This window comes from Festucalex cinctus, chromosome 6 (genome assembly GCF_051991245.1).
Source record: "Festucalex cinctus isolate MCC-2025b chromosome 6, RoL_Fcin_1.0, whole genome shotgun sequence".
In the NCBI taxonomy this organism is placed as follows: Eukaryota; Metazoa; Chordata; class Actinopteri; order Syngnathiformes; family Syngnathidae; genus Festucalex; species Festucalex cinctus.
This window is the reverse complement of record NC_135416.1, coordinates 23,215,600-23,229,587: the sequence shown is the minus strand read 5'-3', so window position 1 is coordinate 23,229,587 and position 13,988 is coordinate 23,215,600. Positions and strand designations below refer to the sequence as shown.

At 38.2% G+C, this 13,988-nt stretch overlaps 1 protein-coding gene across 4 annotated transcripts in view; it reads right to left on the bottom strand.

The window, feature by feature from the left end:
* Positions 1-13,988, bottom strand: part of LOC144020198 (ribosomal protein S6 kinase beta-2-like) — a 31,950-nt gene that overhangs the window by 11,643 nt on the left and 6,319 nt on the right. Inside the window, exons 1-9 of one of the 4 annotated variants that reach the window (XM_077523424.1) lie at positions 13,500-13,942; positions 12,969-13,023; positions 12,413-12,450; positions 8,890-9,004; positions 4,444-4,512; positions 4,207-4,246; positions 2,221-2,278; positions 1,758-1,858; positions 1,325-1,415 (exon numbers count right to left, since the gene is read on the bottom strand). In XM_077523424.1, coding sequence (XP_077379550.1) covers positions 1,325-1,415; positions 1,758-1,858; positions 2,221-2,278; positions 4,207-4,246; positions 4,444-4,512; positions 8,890-9,004; positions 12,413-12,450; positions 12,969-13,022 — 566 coding nt within the window. In that variant the 5' untranslated portion in view covers position 13,023; positions 13,500-13,942. Of the gene's footprint in view, positions 1-1,324; positions 1,416-1,757; positions 1,859-2,220; positions 2,279-4,206; positions 4,355-4,443; positions 4,513-8,889; positions 9,005-12,412; positions 12,451-12,968; positions 13,024-13,209; positions 13,324-13,499; positions 13,943-13,988 lie in introns of those variants that run through there. The other 3 variants (XM_077523421.1, XM_077523423.1, XM_077523422.1) reach the window with 3 other exon arrangements.

Here is a 13,988-nt window from a genome sequence, read left to right as displayed (position 1 = left end):
AACAAGCTTTTTGTAAAAAGATACATTTTCTCCACAACAGACGACTTTGACACTAATATTTTTTGTTTAGAGATGGTCTATGAATTAGATTTAATGTGACAAAGGATTTTATCATTCTCGTCATCATTGAAAAAGTTCGATTTTGTCAGATTCCATCATGTATCACTGTAATTCCATACACTGGCAGCCCATTGAAAAGAACTACAATGCTGCCATCTGCTGGCCATAGTTAGTTGGTGTTTTTGATTCCACAACCCATTGACCAGGCAGCGCTGCACTTAGATGTTGCACTTCCGATTAAAAACAAACAAACAAAACAAAACAAAAAAAAACATAGTTGACGTCATTTAACGTTTATGGCAGCATACATCTTGATTTTACTAATCGTTATTAAACGTTTTTGATGGTCAAAGAGTTAATAACCAACAACTTTTGAAACGTGATTTTATTTATTTATTTATTTTTAAACGAATTTGATAATCCGCTCCTTTGTTTCAATTAACAACGCTTGCGTTAGTCAGAGCCATGATTCATGTCAGTCCAATAGGCGCAACAGCTCTCCAAGGTGTGATCACTGCACGAGGTATTAATTTTGGGAATGGAAATTTACATGACGATTCCATGAAGTGATTCTATAATTTTTGTTCCCCTCTGCATGGTCTAAAAATGTAACTGCTACTGAATACTACATTTTACTTTGTTACTGTTTTAATGTTTCATGATGCCTGTGATTTGCTTTTTTTTCTAACAAAATGTATTGTATATAAGGTTAAAAACATAATATATTATATTGGATATTTATATCACTAATGTTATTGGTTTGTTTTCATAATACATTCCTAAGGTTTTATTATGACTTTTGAGAACTGCACAATAATTTTCTCAAAATTACATTAGACCTTACCTTAAAAAAAAACACATAATTTAGCTTTATGAAAAGACCATACAACCCATTTAAAAATACTGAAATTGAAATTTACGTTTGAAATTTAATTGAATTTATTTTCTAGACAAGAAAATATAATTTGTTGCAATTCACAATGTAATTTTAATAAGTAAAACAAGTCTATTGTATATAAAAATAAAGCCAACTATATTTCATTATAGTGGTCTTTGATTCAGGTCCCTGGGATCAACCTGTAAAAATTGCTCCTCAAAATTAGAAAGTTGCTATACTTCTCAAATGTGGTAATTTTTGCCTTGAATTGATTTTACCCATGGTCTGATGAATAAGAAACAATGTAATATAATAATGAATCTGGTACTAGTGAGTGAGTGAGTGAGTGAGTGAGTGAGTGAGTGAGTGAGTGAGTGAGTTACTCACATGTACTCTATGGTGCCGCAGAATGTGTGTGTGACACTTCCATCATGAATTGACTCCTTACAAAGGCCAAAGTCAGTTAGCTTGATGTGTCCTTTAAATAGTAAGAAAAAAATAATAATAATTTGCATTCCCACTGCACTGACTCTGTTACAATAAAGATTACTCAATGGTGAAAACTGACAAATAAAAGTTGATGCCACATTAATAAAGTTACAGATATGCCTGACAAATATTTTCAGTACATTAATTCAAATAATGGAGTGGTTAAAAAAGCACAATGGCAAACAAACCTTACATGATATGATTTGGACGATGGTAATACTTATACAAATACAAAAAATAAATACATTAATTAAATCAATAAATAAATACATACATAAATAATCAAATCCATGCACCGTATACCGAAAACAATTTTTTGTCTTAATATTACCTTGGTGATTAAGCATGACGTTCTCAGGTTTGAGGTCTCTGTAAATAATTCCATTAGAGTGGAGGTGACCAAGAGCCAGAATGATCTCTCCTAGATAGAAACTGCCCAAGCACAAAATGGCTTGAATCAATTACCAACATCAAGATATAGACATGATTACTGAAAAAAAATCCCGTTGTGATGCTGTTTATCATGTAAAAGATAAATGCAACAGTGCAAATGGACCTATATCTCAGGTTGAGGAAAAAGACAAAAATAACGGTAAAATAATAGCTTGTGTTTTTTCTTGTACTACTGTTTATTTAAAAAAAATGTAGTACACTGCAACAGTGAAAATGTTTATGATTTGTATTCAGTTTTGTTTTTGCATTTTATAAAGCAGAAAGACAGAAATACCATCTGGTTAGCAAATTTAAATAGTAGCCTACTTCCTATTTTCTGCAACAGGATAGAGAATCCTTACCAAGCAGTGTCCTCCATAAAGATGCCTTCCTTCTCCAGTTGCATAAATAGCTCTCCTCCTGGGGACATAAAACTACACATAAGGTATAACAGTCCAGCTCTAAAAGCGTATAGTTGTAACAACCGATTGATTCAAATTTTGAAATAAGTGTTTGCAATAGAGAAATAACAAAAAAAAAAGTGAGAAAAAAACCTACGTAACAGCGGCCCATGGTAAAATGAAGAAAAAAGGCAATTGTGCAGTCTCTCTTAACTTTCATCATGAGTGACAGATGTGGTCAGCAAAGTTACAGTAGATTATTGATTTTGCTTGAGAGGTAAGCGGTTAAACATAAAAGACGAAATGCAGCCCTTTTTTTTTTGTTTATTTTACCTTTAGTTTATATTGGGAATGAACTTGTCAACAGTCGACTCAAGCCCTATTTCACCAACAGTATCTACTCTACTCGACAAAATCCCAGTTTCCACCGACAAATCTATCCTGCTCCACTGTAGCTTGTTTTTGTACCTACAGTGCTCCTTTGTGGTTCTTAAAAAAAGATGCCCGGCTTCGCAAACCACCTCCCGGGAAACAGTCACTATTAGCGACAAAGAGAGGGGAAAAAATGGCTTCCAAGCAGATCAATACTTGTACTTTTATAACAAACAAAGCACCAGGTACAATACAGCTACATTCTCCATTGTTTTTGTTAGTGTGTGCAGTGCATGCTAGCTACAGTCGCTGTAGCATGAAGCCAATGGTAATGTGAGGAGGGGCTCCCGGGTAGTGAAAGTAGAGACACACTTTTTTGATGTAGAGGTGAGTAGAATAGAGTCAGTAGAGTAGAGTAGAGTAGAGTAGAGTAGAGTAGAGTAGATACTGTCAGGAGAAATGGCAGAATTTTATTTTATTTTTTTACTTGAGGAACTGCTGATGCCAGTGATGGACTGACGGTGCATCAATACTGACGGAATGCCCACCTTTGTAGGTCGGTGCTAAAATAGCAGTGACTAAGTGACGACGGAAGGGCGTGTAACATAAATCGACAGACCGATGATTCCAGGTTGGTTCAGCTTGAAAAAAAAATGGTGGACTGGCAATGACAGAAGGTGGGCCATGGTGCCGATGAATGACGAACCCTACTTTTTAGGGTGATTTAGGGGGAGGGCTGTATTATTTACGGGAAATTAGGGTATATTTGAGTGTGTGTGTGTACGCGTGCGTGTTCTTGTACATAATACAGTGTGAGGACCAAAATACATCTTTATCCAGCGGAATGAGGACATTTTGGCCGGTCCTCACTTTCCAAGACCTCTTTTTTGAAGATCAAGACTTGGTTTTAGAGTTTAGATTTGAATTTGGGTTATGGTTGGGGTTAGGGTAAGGGTTAGGGTTAGGCAATCATTTTTGATGGTTGGGGTTAGGGTAAGGGTCTAGGAAATGCATTATGTCAATGGATGTCCTCACAAAGATATATGTACAAGAACGTGTGTGTGTGTGTGTGGGGGTGTGTGTGTATATGTGTGTGTGTGTGTGTGTGTGTGCATGCGTGATAACAATGATGAGATAATGGACTAGATAGACTTCAAGTTTGTGTGATTTGACCTGCGGCGGGCTGCTGCATTTAGGGTCTCGCTCAAAACCCAGAAAATGCACTTTTAGCATGTGAAAACATGCTTGAGTGACATCGTTACGCTGGTGCTGCCTTCCAGTATGTCATGGGAAAAAGGAACTCTTTCACACATGAACAGTCACAACTTAAATGGATCCACTTAAGACACCAAAACATGGTAACGTTTCAGTTTATGTGAATCAATGCTTGGTGGCACCGACCCAAATCAGTCTGTACTGTACCACCCAAAAAAAATAATAAGAATACATACTGGTACTTTGGCAGCCATCCCTACTTCTAAATAAATCAACAAGACCCATACTGGCTTCGTCCTTGATCTTAAGAAAATGGGATATATACAGTATATTGCTTGAGTAGGGCTCTCAGTATCTTACCACTTAAATACTCCAGTATGAGGTAGAGTTTATCACCAGTCTGAAAGGCGTAGAGGAGATCCACTATGAAAGGATGTCTCACTGTCTCGAGTATCTCCCTCTCTGCTCGCGTATGGGCTGTCTCTTTAGCATTGCACACAATTTTGGCCTCAATAGGAACATATGGGAGCCAAATGGTTAGGGATGAATTTGAACTGTTTCTGTTTTAGAGGAGATTAAAGATGTCTTCAAAAGTACCTTTCTGAGAACCTTCATGGCGAATATTTTTCCATTCATGGCACCTTGAACCTTCCTCACCTGAAAAACCTGTAAAGAAAATGTATGTTGCCTTGAGGTCACTAACAGAGAAAATGTGTTTGTGTGTTCTAACCAGTATCCAACAAAAGACATTTTCATTACTGATTAAGAGTTTATCAGATTTCTCACAAATGAGGTGTGATTGGAAATGGAAGGAAAACTTATTTTTTTGTTCTAAACCTCCTAAGAGAGATATAGGCATACATATTTGGCTGTTTGCAGCAGGCTGCTTTCACCCACACCACACACTGATAACTCAAGTACCAAATTAATTATTTTTAAATTAATTATTTTTACACTTGAACCACTTCTCCACCTTCATACAAAGATAGTTGAAAAACAGGTACAAATTACCAAAACTATCAACAGTTAATAACAATAATAATTAGGGATGGGCGAGTACCAATACCAGGTATCGGTATCGGGCCGATACCAGCCTTTTTTCAAGTACTCGAGTACTCGTGACGCAGACGAGTACAAGCGACCGATGGCAGAGGGGGAAGACATTAAGTGAGTCCTTCTTACCTGTCCTAGTCCTTAACTGGCACGAGCACCGGTTTGGAAATATTTCAAAATTGTGAATCTTAAACTAAAAAGAGTATTTTTGTGTTTTATTTTGAGCATTAACTATTGAAGAGTGACTGTGCTGTTTTTTTGTCAAAATCAAAGGAAATATATTTGTTTAAAAATATCTTTTAGTGATTTTTTTTGTTTGTCAAAATGTACTACTGGTATAGGCAGTTGGTATCGGTATCGGTGGGTACTGAGGGTCTGAGTATCGGTATCGGTCTGAAAAAAAGTGGTATCGAACATCCCTAATAATAATAATAATAATGATAATAATAATTCAGATTTATATAGTGCTTTTTTGGACAGTAAAAGACGCTTCACAGTGGATACTTTATTCACGTACTCACACATTCACACACTGGTGGCAATAAACTACGTAGATAGCCAAAGCTGCCGGGGGGCAGACCGATGTAAGCGTGGCTGCCTACGGCCCTTCTGACCACCACCAAACATTCACACCATCCATTAGGGCTGGGTATTGCCGCCCACCTCACGATACTATACGTATCACGATACAGCGGTCACGATACGATACGTATCGTGATACATATGTATGCCAATACTGGATCTTCAAGGCGATATGTATCCCGGTATTTCACATTCATTTACTTGCATTTTATAATAACAGTCATATATATACCTAAAGGATATGTTTATTATGCTGGATGACAAAAATGTTTTTGTTAGTAGCTCTTCTGGTTTACCACCAAGCGGCATGCCTGGTCTAAATATGTACGTACTGCAGAGCGAGGAGCAGTTTTCACAGACACACCGGGAAAATTTATTAATAGGCAGTAGCCGATATGAGTAAAAATATCAAAGTATTAAAATTACAGCTCTAAAATGTGTTTATTTGAAATATTTGGTAAAATAAAAACATTTTTTTCATGTAACACATTCTATTTCATTTTTAAACAAAATTTAAGAAAATTGGTACATTAAGACACATGTGCCATGTTACGTTTATAAGTAAATAAATGTTGATGTTCTTCCTCTGCTTTCATTTTTCTTAGCAAGACACGGTGTCCAATCACTGGTGAGCTATTTTTGCATTAATTGAAGGCAATTAACTTCAAAGACGCTGCTGGTTTTTATTTTTTTTTTAGGTACAATGCAAGCTGCAAAGGCAAACGTTAACCTATTTAAAGTTAACAAGCAATATCGATTCTGACGCCTGCGTATCGATACATGTATTGTAATGAGGCCCGCAACGATATATTGCCGTATCGATTTTTTGAGCACACCCCTACATACATGAATGTTTTGTTTTTCCAGACAAACCAATTGTAGTTCTGTCCATCCATCCATCCATTTTCTTGACCGCTTATTCCTCACAAGGGTCGCGGGGGGTGCTGGCGCCTATCTCAGCTGACTCTGGGCAGTAGGCGGGGGACACCCTGGACTGGTTGCCAGCCAATCGCAGTTGTAGTTCTGTATTAATTTTAAAGTTAACTTTTTATTTTGTGTAATTATTAGTGCTGTCAATGTTAAAGCCTTAGCTAATTAATTAATGACAAAAAAATATCGCATTAATCATGTATTAACGCAGATTAATCACACTATTAATTTTGACTGCAGATGATCCTTTAGCTTGACAGCGGATGGCTACGTTAAAGGTAGCACAGGTTGTGTTTGAACAATAAACATAACATGCATTAAAGTGAAGCATTTAATAAATGTTTGTGTGTGGCATTCAGAATATTTGTTCATGTCAAACTATCGGGGTCATTTTTTTTTCACTTTAAATTATGCAAGTAATTAACTGATTAGGAAAAGAGGAGGATGAGCATGTGCAGTGTATCAAAAAAAATTTGACGACGTCCTCTGAACATTAAATGCTGAAAAAATTAACACATAACAGGTGCATTTTAAATTTGGCGGGCAAAAATTTTTGACAAAAAGCCTTTTTAATTAAGCGATTAATCGTGATTAATCAAAATTCTAAGATGCGATTAATCTGATTAAAAAATTATCGTTTGACAGCTCTCGTAATTCATCTGTTAGCCATTTCATATAGAAAATAAATACACATTTGAAATAGATACATTTTTTTGCTGTTATAATCAGAGCTACTAAAACATCAGTTTTGCCATTCCTGAATGCCCAGATTTCAGATTACATAAAGACGATATTAAATATAAAAACATAAATTTATCGTTTATCGGTATTAGAATAGACCACACACAGCAGGAAATTATTGGTTAACGGTATCGGTTGAAATTTTTCATATGGTGCATCACTAGTTTTAGGACTTGCGACTTGCTTGCCAAAAACTTGGGAATAACTTGACTTGACTTGGGACTTGGTATTTAATTGACTCAACTTGATTTAGACTTGAACTACAGTCCTTTCACTTGCTGTTATCACTCATCTTCTTTCTTCAACAGCAGGTATGTGATAAAAAGCCAAGTCTGGTTTACAGTACACCTGACCAGAGGTGGCCAAGTCTGGTCCTTGAGAGCCCCTTCCCAGCCGAGTCAACTCCATTCAGTTGTGTTGGTGGAGAGAAACATGGAAAACAGTAGGGGTGTGCTCAAAAAATCGATACGGCAATATATCGTTGCGGGCCTCATAACAATACGCGTATCGATACGCAGGCATCAGAATCGATATTGCTCGTTAACTTTAAATAGGTTAACGTTTGCCTTTGCAGCTTGCATTGTACCTAAAAAATAAAAACCAGCAGCGTCTTTGAAGTTAATTCTTTTCAATTAATGCAAAAACACCTCACCAGTGATTGGACACTGTGTCTTGCTAAGAAAAATTAAGCAGAGGAAGAATATCAACATTTATTTACTTATAAACTTAACATGGCACGTGTCTTAATGTACCAAATTTTGTATATTTTGTTTAAAATCGAAATAGAATGTGCTACATTTATAAAATGCTTTTTATTTCCCAAATATTTCAAATAAGCATATTTTAGAACTGTAATAATACTTTGATATTTTTGCTCGTATCGGCTCATGCCTATTAATAAATGTTCCCGGTGTGTCTGTGAAAGCTGCTCCTTGCTCTGCACACATTTTAGAACAGGCATGCCGCTAGGTGGTAAACCAGAAGAGCTACTAACAAAAATATTTTTGTCAGTCAGCATAACAAACATATCCTTTAGGTATACATATGACTGTTACTATAAAATTCAAGAAAATTAATGTAATATATCAGGATACGTATCGCCTTGAAGATCAAGTATTGGGATACATGTGTATCGCGATACGTATCATATCGTGACCCCTGTATCGTGATACGTATTGGATCGTGAGGTTGGCGGCAATACCCAGCCCTAGAAAACAGGCTGGATAGGGGCTTTCGAGGACCGGACTTGGGCATTTCTGGTTTACCGTACTCCTTTGTCTATTAGCACAAGCTACCGCACCGCAAGATATGACCATTTTAGAAGAAAATCGATTTAGATATAGGACTATATGCTTTACGAGTTTCAAAAGTTTCAAGAGATGTAATTAGTTATTTTGACGGCCAGCGTGCCAGAGGGGTGCTCTCATGAAGGCTGTAATGTCACGTGCAAAATGTCTATAGGAAATTGATTCACATACATTACAATCGTACAATGACGCTTGCGCAGACTTTCAGGGGGGTGGGTTTTCATTGCGTGGGGTTTTAAGAAGAGGAACTATGACATTTTGATTCAAAATTAAACTGGAAATTTCCATGTTTAATTTTTAAATACAACCAATGTGAGCTTCTTCACCTTTATGGGATAGATAAGGGAAGCTACCAAAATGACGCTCTATAAATGATCATATCGCAATGCCCGAACACACGCACGCATGCACACGCGCAGTATATACGCACCTTGCCATATGCTCCTTGTCCAAGCACAGTGAGAAGCTCAAAGAAATCAGGCCCAACTCTCTCACTGTCTTTATTGACACATTCACTGGTCAGCTCCACCACTTCTTTCTGCACACTGAATGAAAGAACCAAATCAGAAATATCAAACAGTAATTTGGATATGAATATGCATTACACATTCTGTGTTAATTAACTATTACCTTACCTGCAGTCACGAGCCACGCAGTGAAATATGAACTGCATTGTCTTCATTATATTTTAAGGTTTATGCATGCAAGCATGTAAAAGATACTGTCTCTTTAGTCATCTATTTATTTTCTACTATTTATGCCATTGAGGTTCATCCATGACATGGAGCTGGATCTCAGTGGATTTCAAGTCGCCAAAAAGTTCAAAGCTGAAAACAATTCACTTCCGGTCCTTGAGGGCCAGAGTCCTGCATGTTTTCAAGGTTTCTCTACACCAACGCACCTGAGTCAATGATCAGGATAATTATCAGGCTTAATTATCAGGCACCTGCAGAGCTTGCTGATGAGCTTAAATATGAATCAGCTGTGTTGAAAGTGAGAAACCTCCAAAACCTGCAGGACTGCGGCCCTTTAGGACTGCAGTTTGTCACCTATGGTCTAGATAGACGGGCCGTGAAGGCAACACAGGCTTTTGTTTTGGTAAACTAATAGCGTTCAGAGCTGTTGTGTTCTGGCGTGGTTGCGGCCGACAGTTACTTGCAAATTGTAATTTTTAAGGAGTTGTTGTTTTTTCGCCGCTTGGCGTATTTAGTTCGCCAACACTACAATACATGTACATTAAAAGAGTGGCGGGCGGAGGCAGCGCGAGCAATAATCATTTCGTCCGTCCTAATCTTCATTCATGAAATCGACGGGAGACACAAGTCTACAAAACGCGCGACACTATGGCAGCCGAAAAGTAATAACTCAAAACGGTGAAGTGTTGTTTTAAAACAAAGCTGAAACAAATTAAACATGTTAGACTCTCGTCTCAAGGTCTCATGAGACAAAAACTCACCAAAATTACGTGCATTTAGGCGCCAGCCTTTAGTTACAGCGGTGACGTTCCTGCTCCCCCTTCCCCTCCATTTCAATGAGCATTTAAATCGCAGTTTTCCACGATTATGTAATCGCGTGTTGTCAAACCGCGATTTAATTGCAAATGCAACTAATCGTTCAGCCCTAATCCCATGGCGGTCTCAGAGAAAGTGGGTGTGCGTTTCAGCCGCAGAAGCGGTGCGGGGGTGTGTCCGCACCTTATGACGTTAAAGAGTGCAAACAGATCGTTTTCTCAGGTTGGGAAGGGCTGGTGCTTGGAGAGAAGAATGCCCTAGAATTTCTCATAGAAGGGCGAATGGAGAAAGACACCACTTCCGTCATGTTTTTGGTGAGGAATTAGCATTTTAACATGGCTGAAACCTCCAAAAAGTTGATTTTTCATGTTGCTATCCCTTTAAGTAAAGATTAATCCATAGGTCTCACAACGCCGGTCCTTGAGGACCGCAGTCCTGCATGTTTTAGAGCTTTTCTTCCAACACATGATTCAAAGGATCAGCTCATCAGCAAGCTCTGCAGAAACCGGAAAACTATCCTGATCATTTGATTCAGGTGTGTTGGAGGAGGTAAAGCTCTAAAACATGTAAAGACTGTGGCCCTCGAAGACCTGAGTTTGAGGTCGATGGATTAACCACAAATAAAGATCAGATGTTCAACAAAACCTTTCTAAACATTTTTGTAACACATCTTTACAGCACAAGCCACGGTCTACAGAGAACATCAGGGGTCTTATGTTCAAAAGGTATCAGAAGAATGGGGGTATATAAGGTTTGGTTTTATGTTGTACCTAAGACATTTTATTTGCCATTTATTTAAGTTGCATTTTTAGGTATAAAAAGTGCTATATTACAAATAAAGTTTGATTGGACTTAATTGTTTAAAAAAAAATGTCCAAGGCATTTGTACAATGGAACACAGTGAAGACGGTCAACATCAAGTGGTGAATTTATGTCACAACAGTGTACAAAAAAATGGACAATGACATTAAAAATTGCACATTCCATCAAAATTGATGAAAAGAGGAGAAGAAACTGGTCAGGTTGGCTGCCAAGACCCCGAAAGTAACATTGAAGGAGCTACAAGAATTTCAGGCAAGTACACGGTAATTCTGTCGTGTAAATTTGACTCTATGAGAGTAAATTTTGACTCTATTTAGATTGGGACCAAATAGACTCGGTTTTAAAGTAAACTAAGATTTACACTAGGAAGGGAGTAAAATAAAATCCATTCATCAATACTATCCCAGCTGGCTTCGGGCAGTAGGTGGGGTACACTCAGAACTGGTCGCCAGCCAATTGCAGGGCACACAGAGACGAACAACCAGTCATACACACAAGCACACCTAGGGAAAATTCGGAGCGCCCAATTAATCTGCCATGCATGTCTTTGGAATGTGGGAGGAGACAGTAAAATGAAATATTGAATAAAAATAAATAAAACACTCAAGGGTTAAGGTTTGAACTCACAACCTTCATCTTGGGGGACTGCCAGACTACCACTTGAGCTATGCCTCTCCTCCTGTTTGCTTTTCTCCAAGAGATCAAAGATCCTTATTTGTACGTTGGAGTTAGGAAGATTACATGCAATCATGTAATCTGTGCAGTTGACATGTGCGACATATACGAGCAGAAAGCAGGAGTTGCGTAGCTGCATAGGGAGTAGATCGGCTGTCTCCCAAGCTGAGTTTGTTCCTACCTCGAGTCACTTTTATTTTTTCCAATTCATTATTTTACTCTCTTCCAAATGTAAATATTATTCTGAAACTGAGTCGATTTGGTCCCTATCTAAATAGAGTCAAATTGACTCTCCAGAATTTACTGTGTACTGACTGTTTAGGACATTTGATTTGACAACAATCTCCCATCTTCTTCATATGTTAGGCTATGTTTGAGTGGCACATTTATAACACAAATTTCTCTCAGATGTTCATTTTTACTTCTCTCTTGGGGCGGGGGGGGATTCTTCACTTCAGTTCTTCAGGCTTGGTCACATTATTGGTGGGGAAAAAAAGCTTAAGTATTAATCTTGAGCTCATTTTTTTTAATCTCACAAAAACCTAGGGCCTCTTTTAGTGGGCGTATAAACATTGACATTCCTACACAAAGTATGGAATTTCTCAATATGGACTTGTGTGTGAAGATGTGCATAAATAGCTCTGATCATGCATACACACAAACTACATATATCACCAACAAACTGAAATTAAACAAGTTTTCCAAACACAGATGTAGCCATATCACATACTAAATTTCAGTTGTATGATCGCATTTAGAACCTGCTCTATGCTATCTTGATAAATGAGGCCCATGGCATTTACATTTAAACATAGGTGAATAGGCTTTTTATATCCACTGGAGAGTGGTGTGATCTGAATGTTATTGCACTTGTATTGCACAATTACCTTAATGGGGTTCAAAAGTTAATTTAGTATGAGTGTTTAAATATAATGATGAACTCACTTGTCTGGTTCTGTTACGGTGCCATCACTAACATCATCCTAAGGATAAGGAACAACAAGCCAAATTAGTCAAAGTAATACCATTACATTCCTATGTACAATAATGTGCATAAGTCTTGGGCCACCATTAGATTTGTTGTTGCAGCCATGTCATAATGAGGAGGCCACATAGGAACCAACCTCCACCATGGTTTAAATGTAAAACAATTCATAGAAAGCTGTATGTGGGTTTGTTGTCCAACTGCATTTTTTTTCAGGCTACTTCCTGTTCTGGTGGATAAAGAACAGACAGGGTGACGGTTCCAATGGCACTTTTTTCAATCATGTGGTTGTTCACAACCTTTGTGGACATTAGTTTTGTATTCATTTGTGTAAACATGATGTGGGTGCTATTAGTTATGGCTTTAAAAGTCATGTTGACATATATTGGGAAATGGTGTTGATGAGAACAAAGCACGTTGCTTGAAGACTTTTGCACAGAACTGTATGTTTGTGAAATATTGGATTGGAGCATTAATAGAACAGTAGTCTTAAGAAAAAACGTGCGAAAGACAAACCTCTGTGTCACTGACATCTTCAGTCTCCAAATCTATGTCGAACACTCCGGCCATTCTGAAACCGACATTAAGTCAGGCAATGTACTTTATTAACTGGATTTACATGTTCAATGTGCAGGTAGAATGGGCCTGTGTCGTTAGTTAAACCATTGAAAAACAATTAAATAATTGTGAGCAGTCAACTTTTGAATAGTTAGGCCACGTATCCAAATTATAGCACTAATGCAGCATATAAACACACCTCGATAATGTTTTGAAATGCTTATCAAATATTAATATAATGTTTGGAAGTAAAGTAAGACAGTCACGAGCAATGCTAGTCAAGTGGCAAAAAAAAAAAAAAAACACGTGAGACACAGACAATGCTTCTTGGGCATTTGTGGCTTTAAAGCTATCTAAAAGATTATTGAGTTGTCATTTCTTCCCGTCCAACGTATGACCTGATGTTTACGATCGTCACTGAGAACTACCATTTGCGTTGACAAATAGCATACGCTGTAAAATTCGCTGACGTGAAGTTAACTAGCTCACCTGGTAGCGATTTCATCTAGGGATTTCTTAGCTCGCTCTGGACAGCTATAATGTATAATCCAAATAATTCATAAACAAGAAAAATGCGCTTGCGATTATTTGGCCCTTCTTCTGGAACGTAGTCAGCTACCACTCAGTTGTGTTTTACTCCAGTTGGGACCCAAGCTCCCGTCGTGCAGGCTTTCTGTTGTTGTTATTCCGGCGTAATCGGGTATATGACACGGAGGAGGGTGGACTTCCGACTACCGGGTTTTCAACCATCAGCTTTGATTCCGGTTCCGGTTTGCGACGTATGGGCCGCTTCCCAATACTTGCACTTCCGACTTTGTGCCCCTCGGTTGCGCGACGGGTGCGTATGTGTAGTGTGTCTGTTTCAGTTGAACGAAGCACTTTAGAGAGCTGAGACGCCCTGCGCACTCGAGCACGCGGTTGCGGTGCAGGGATGGGGGTTGGGGTGCGAGTGTTGGAACGCGGCCAGCAGTGGCCGGA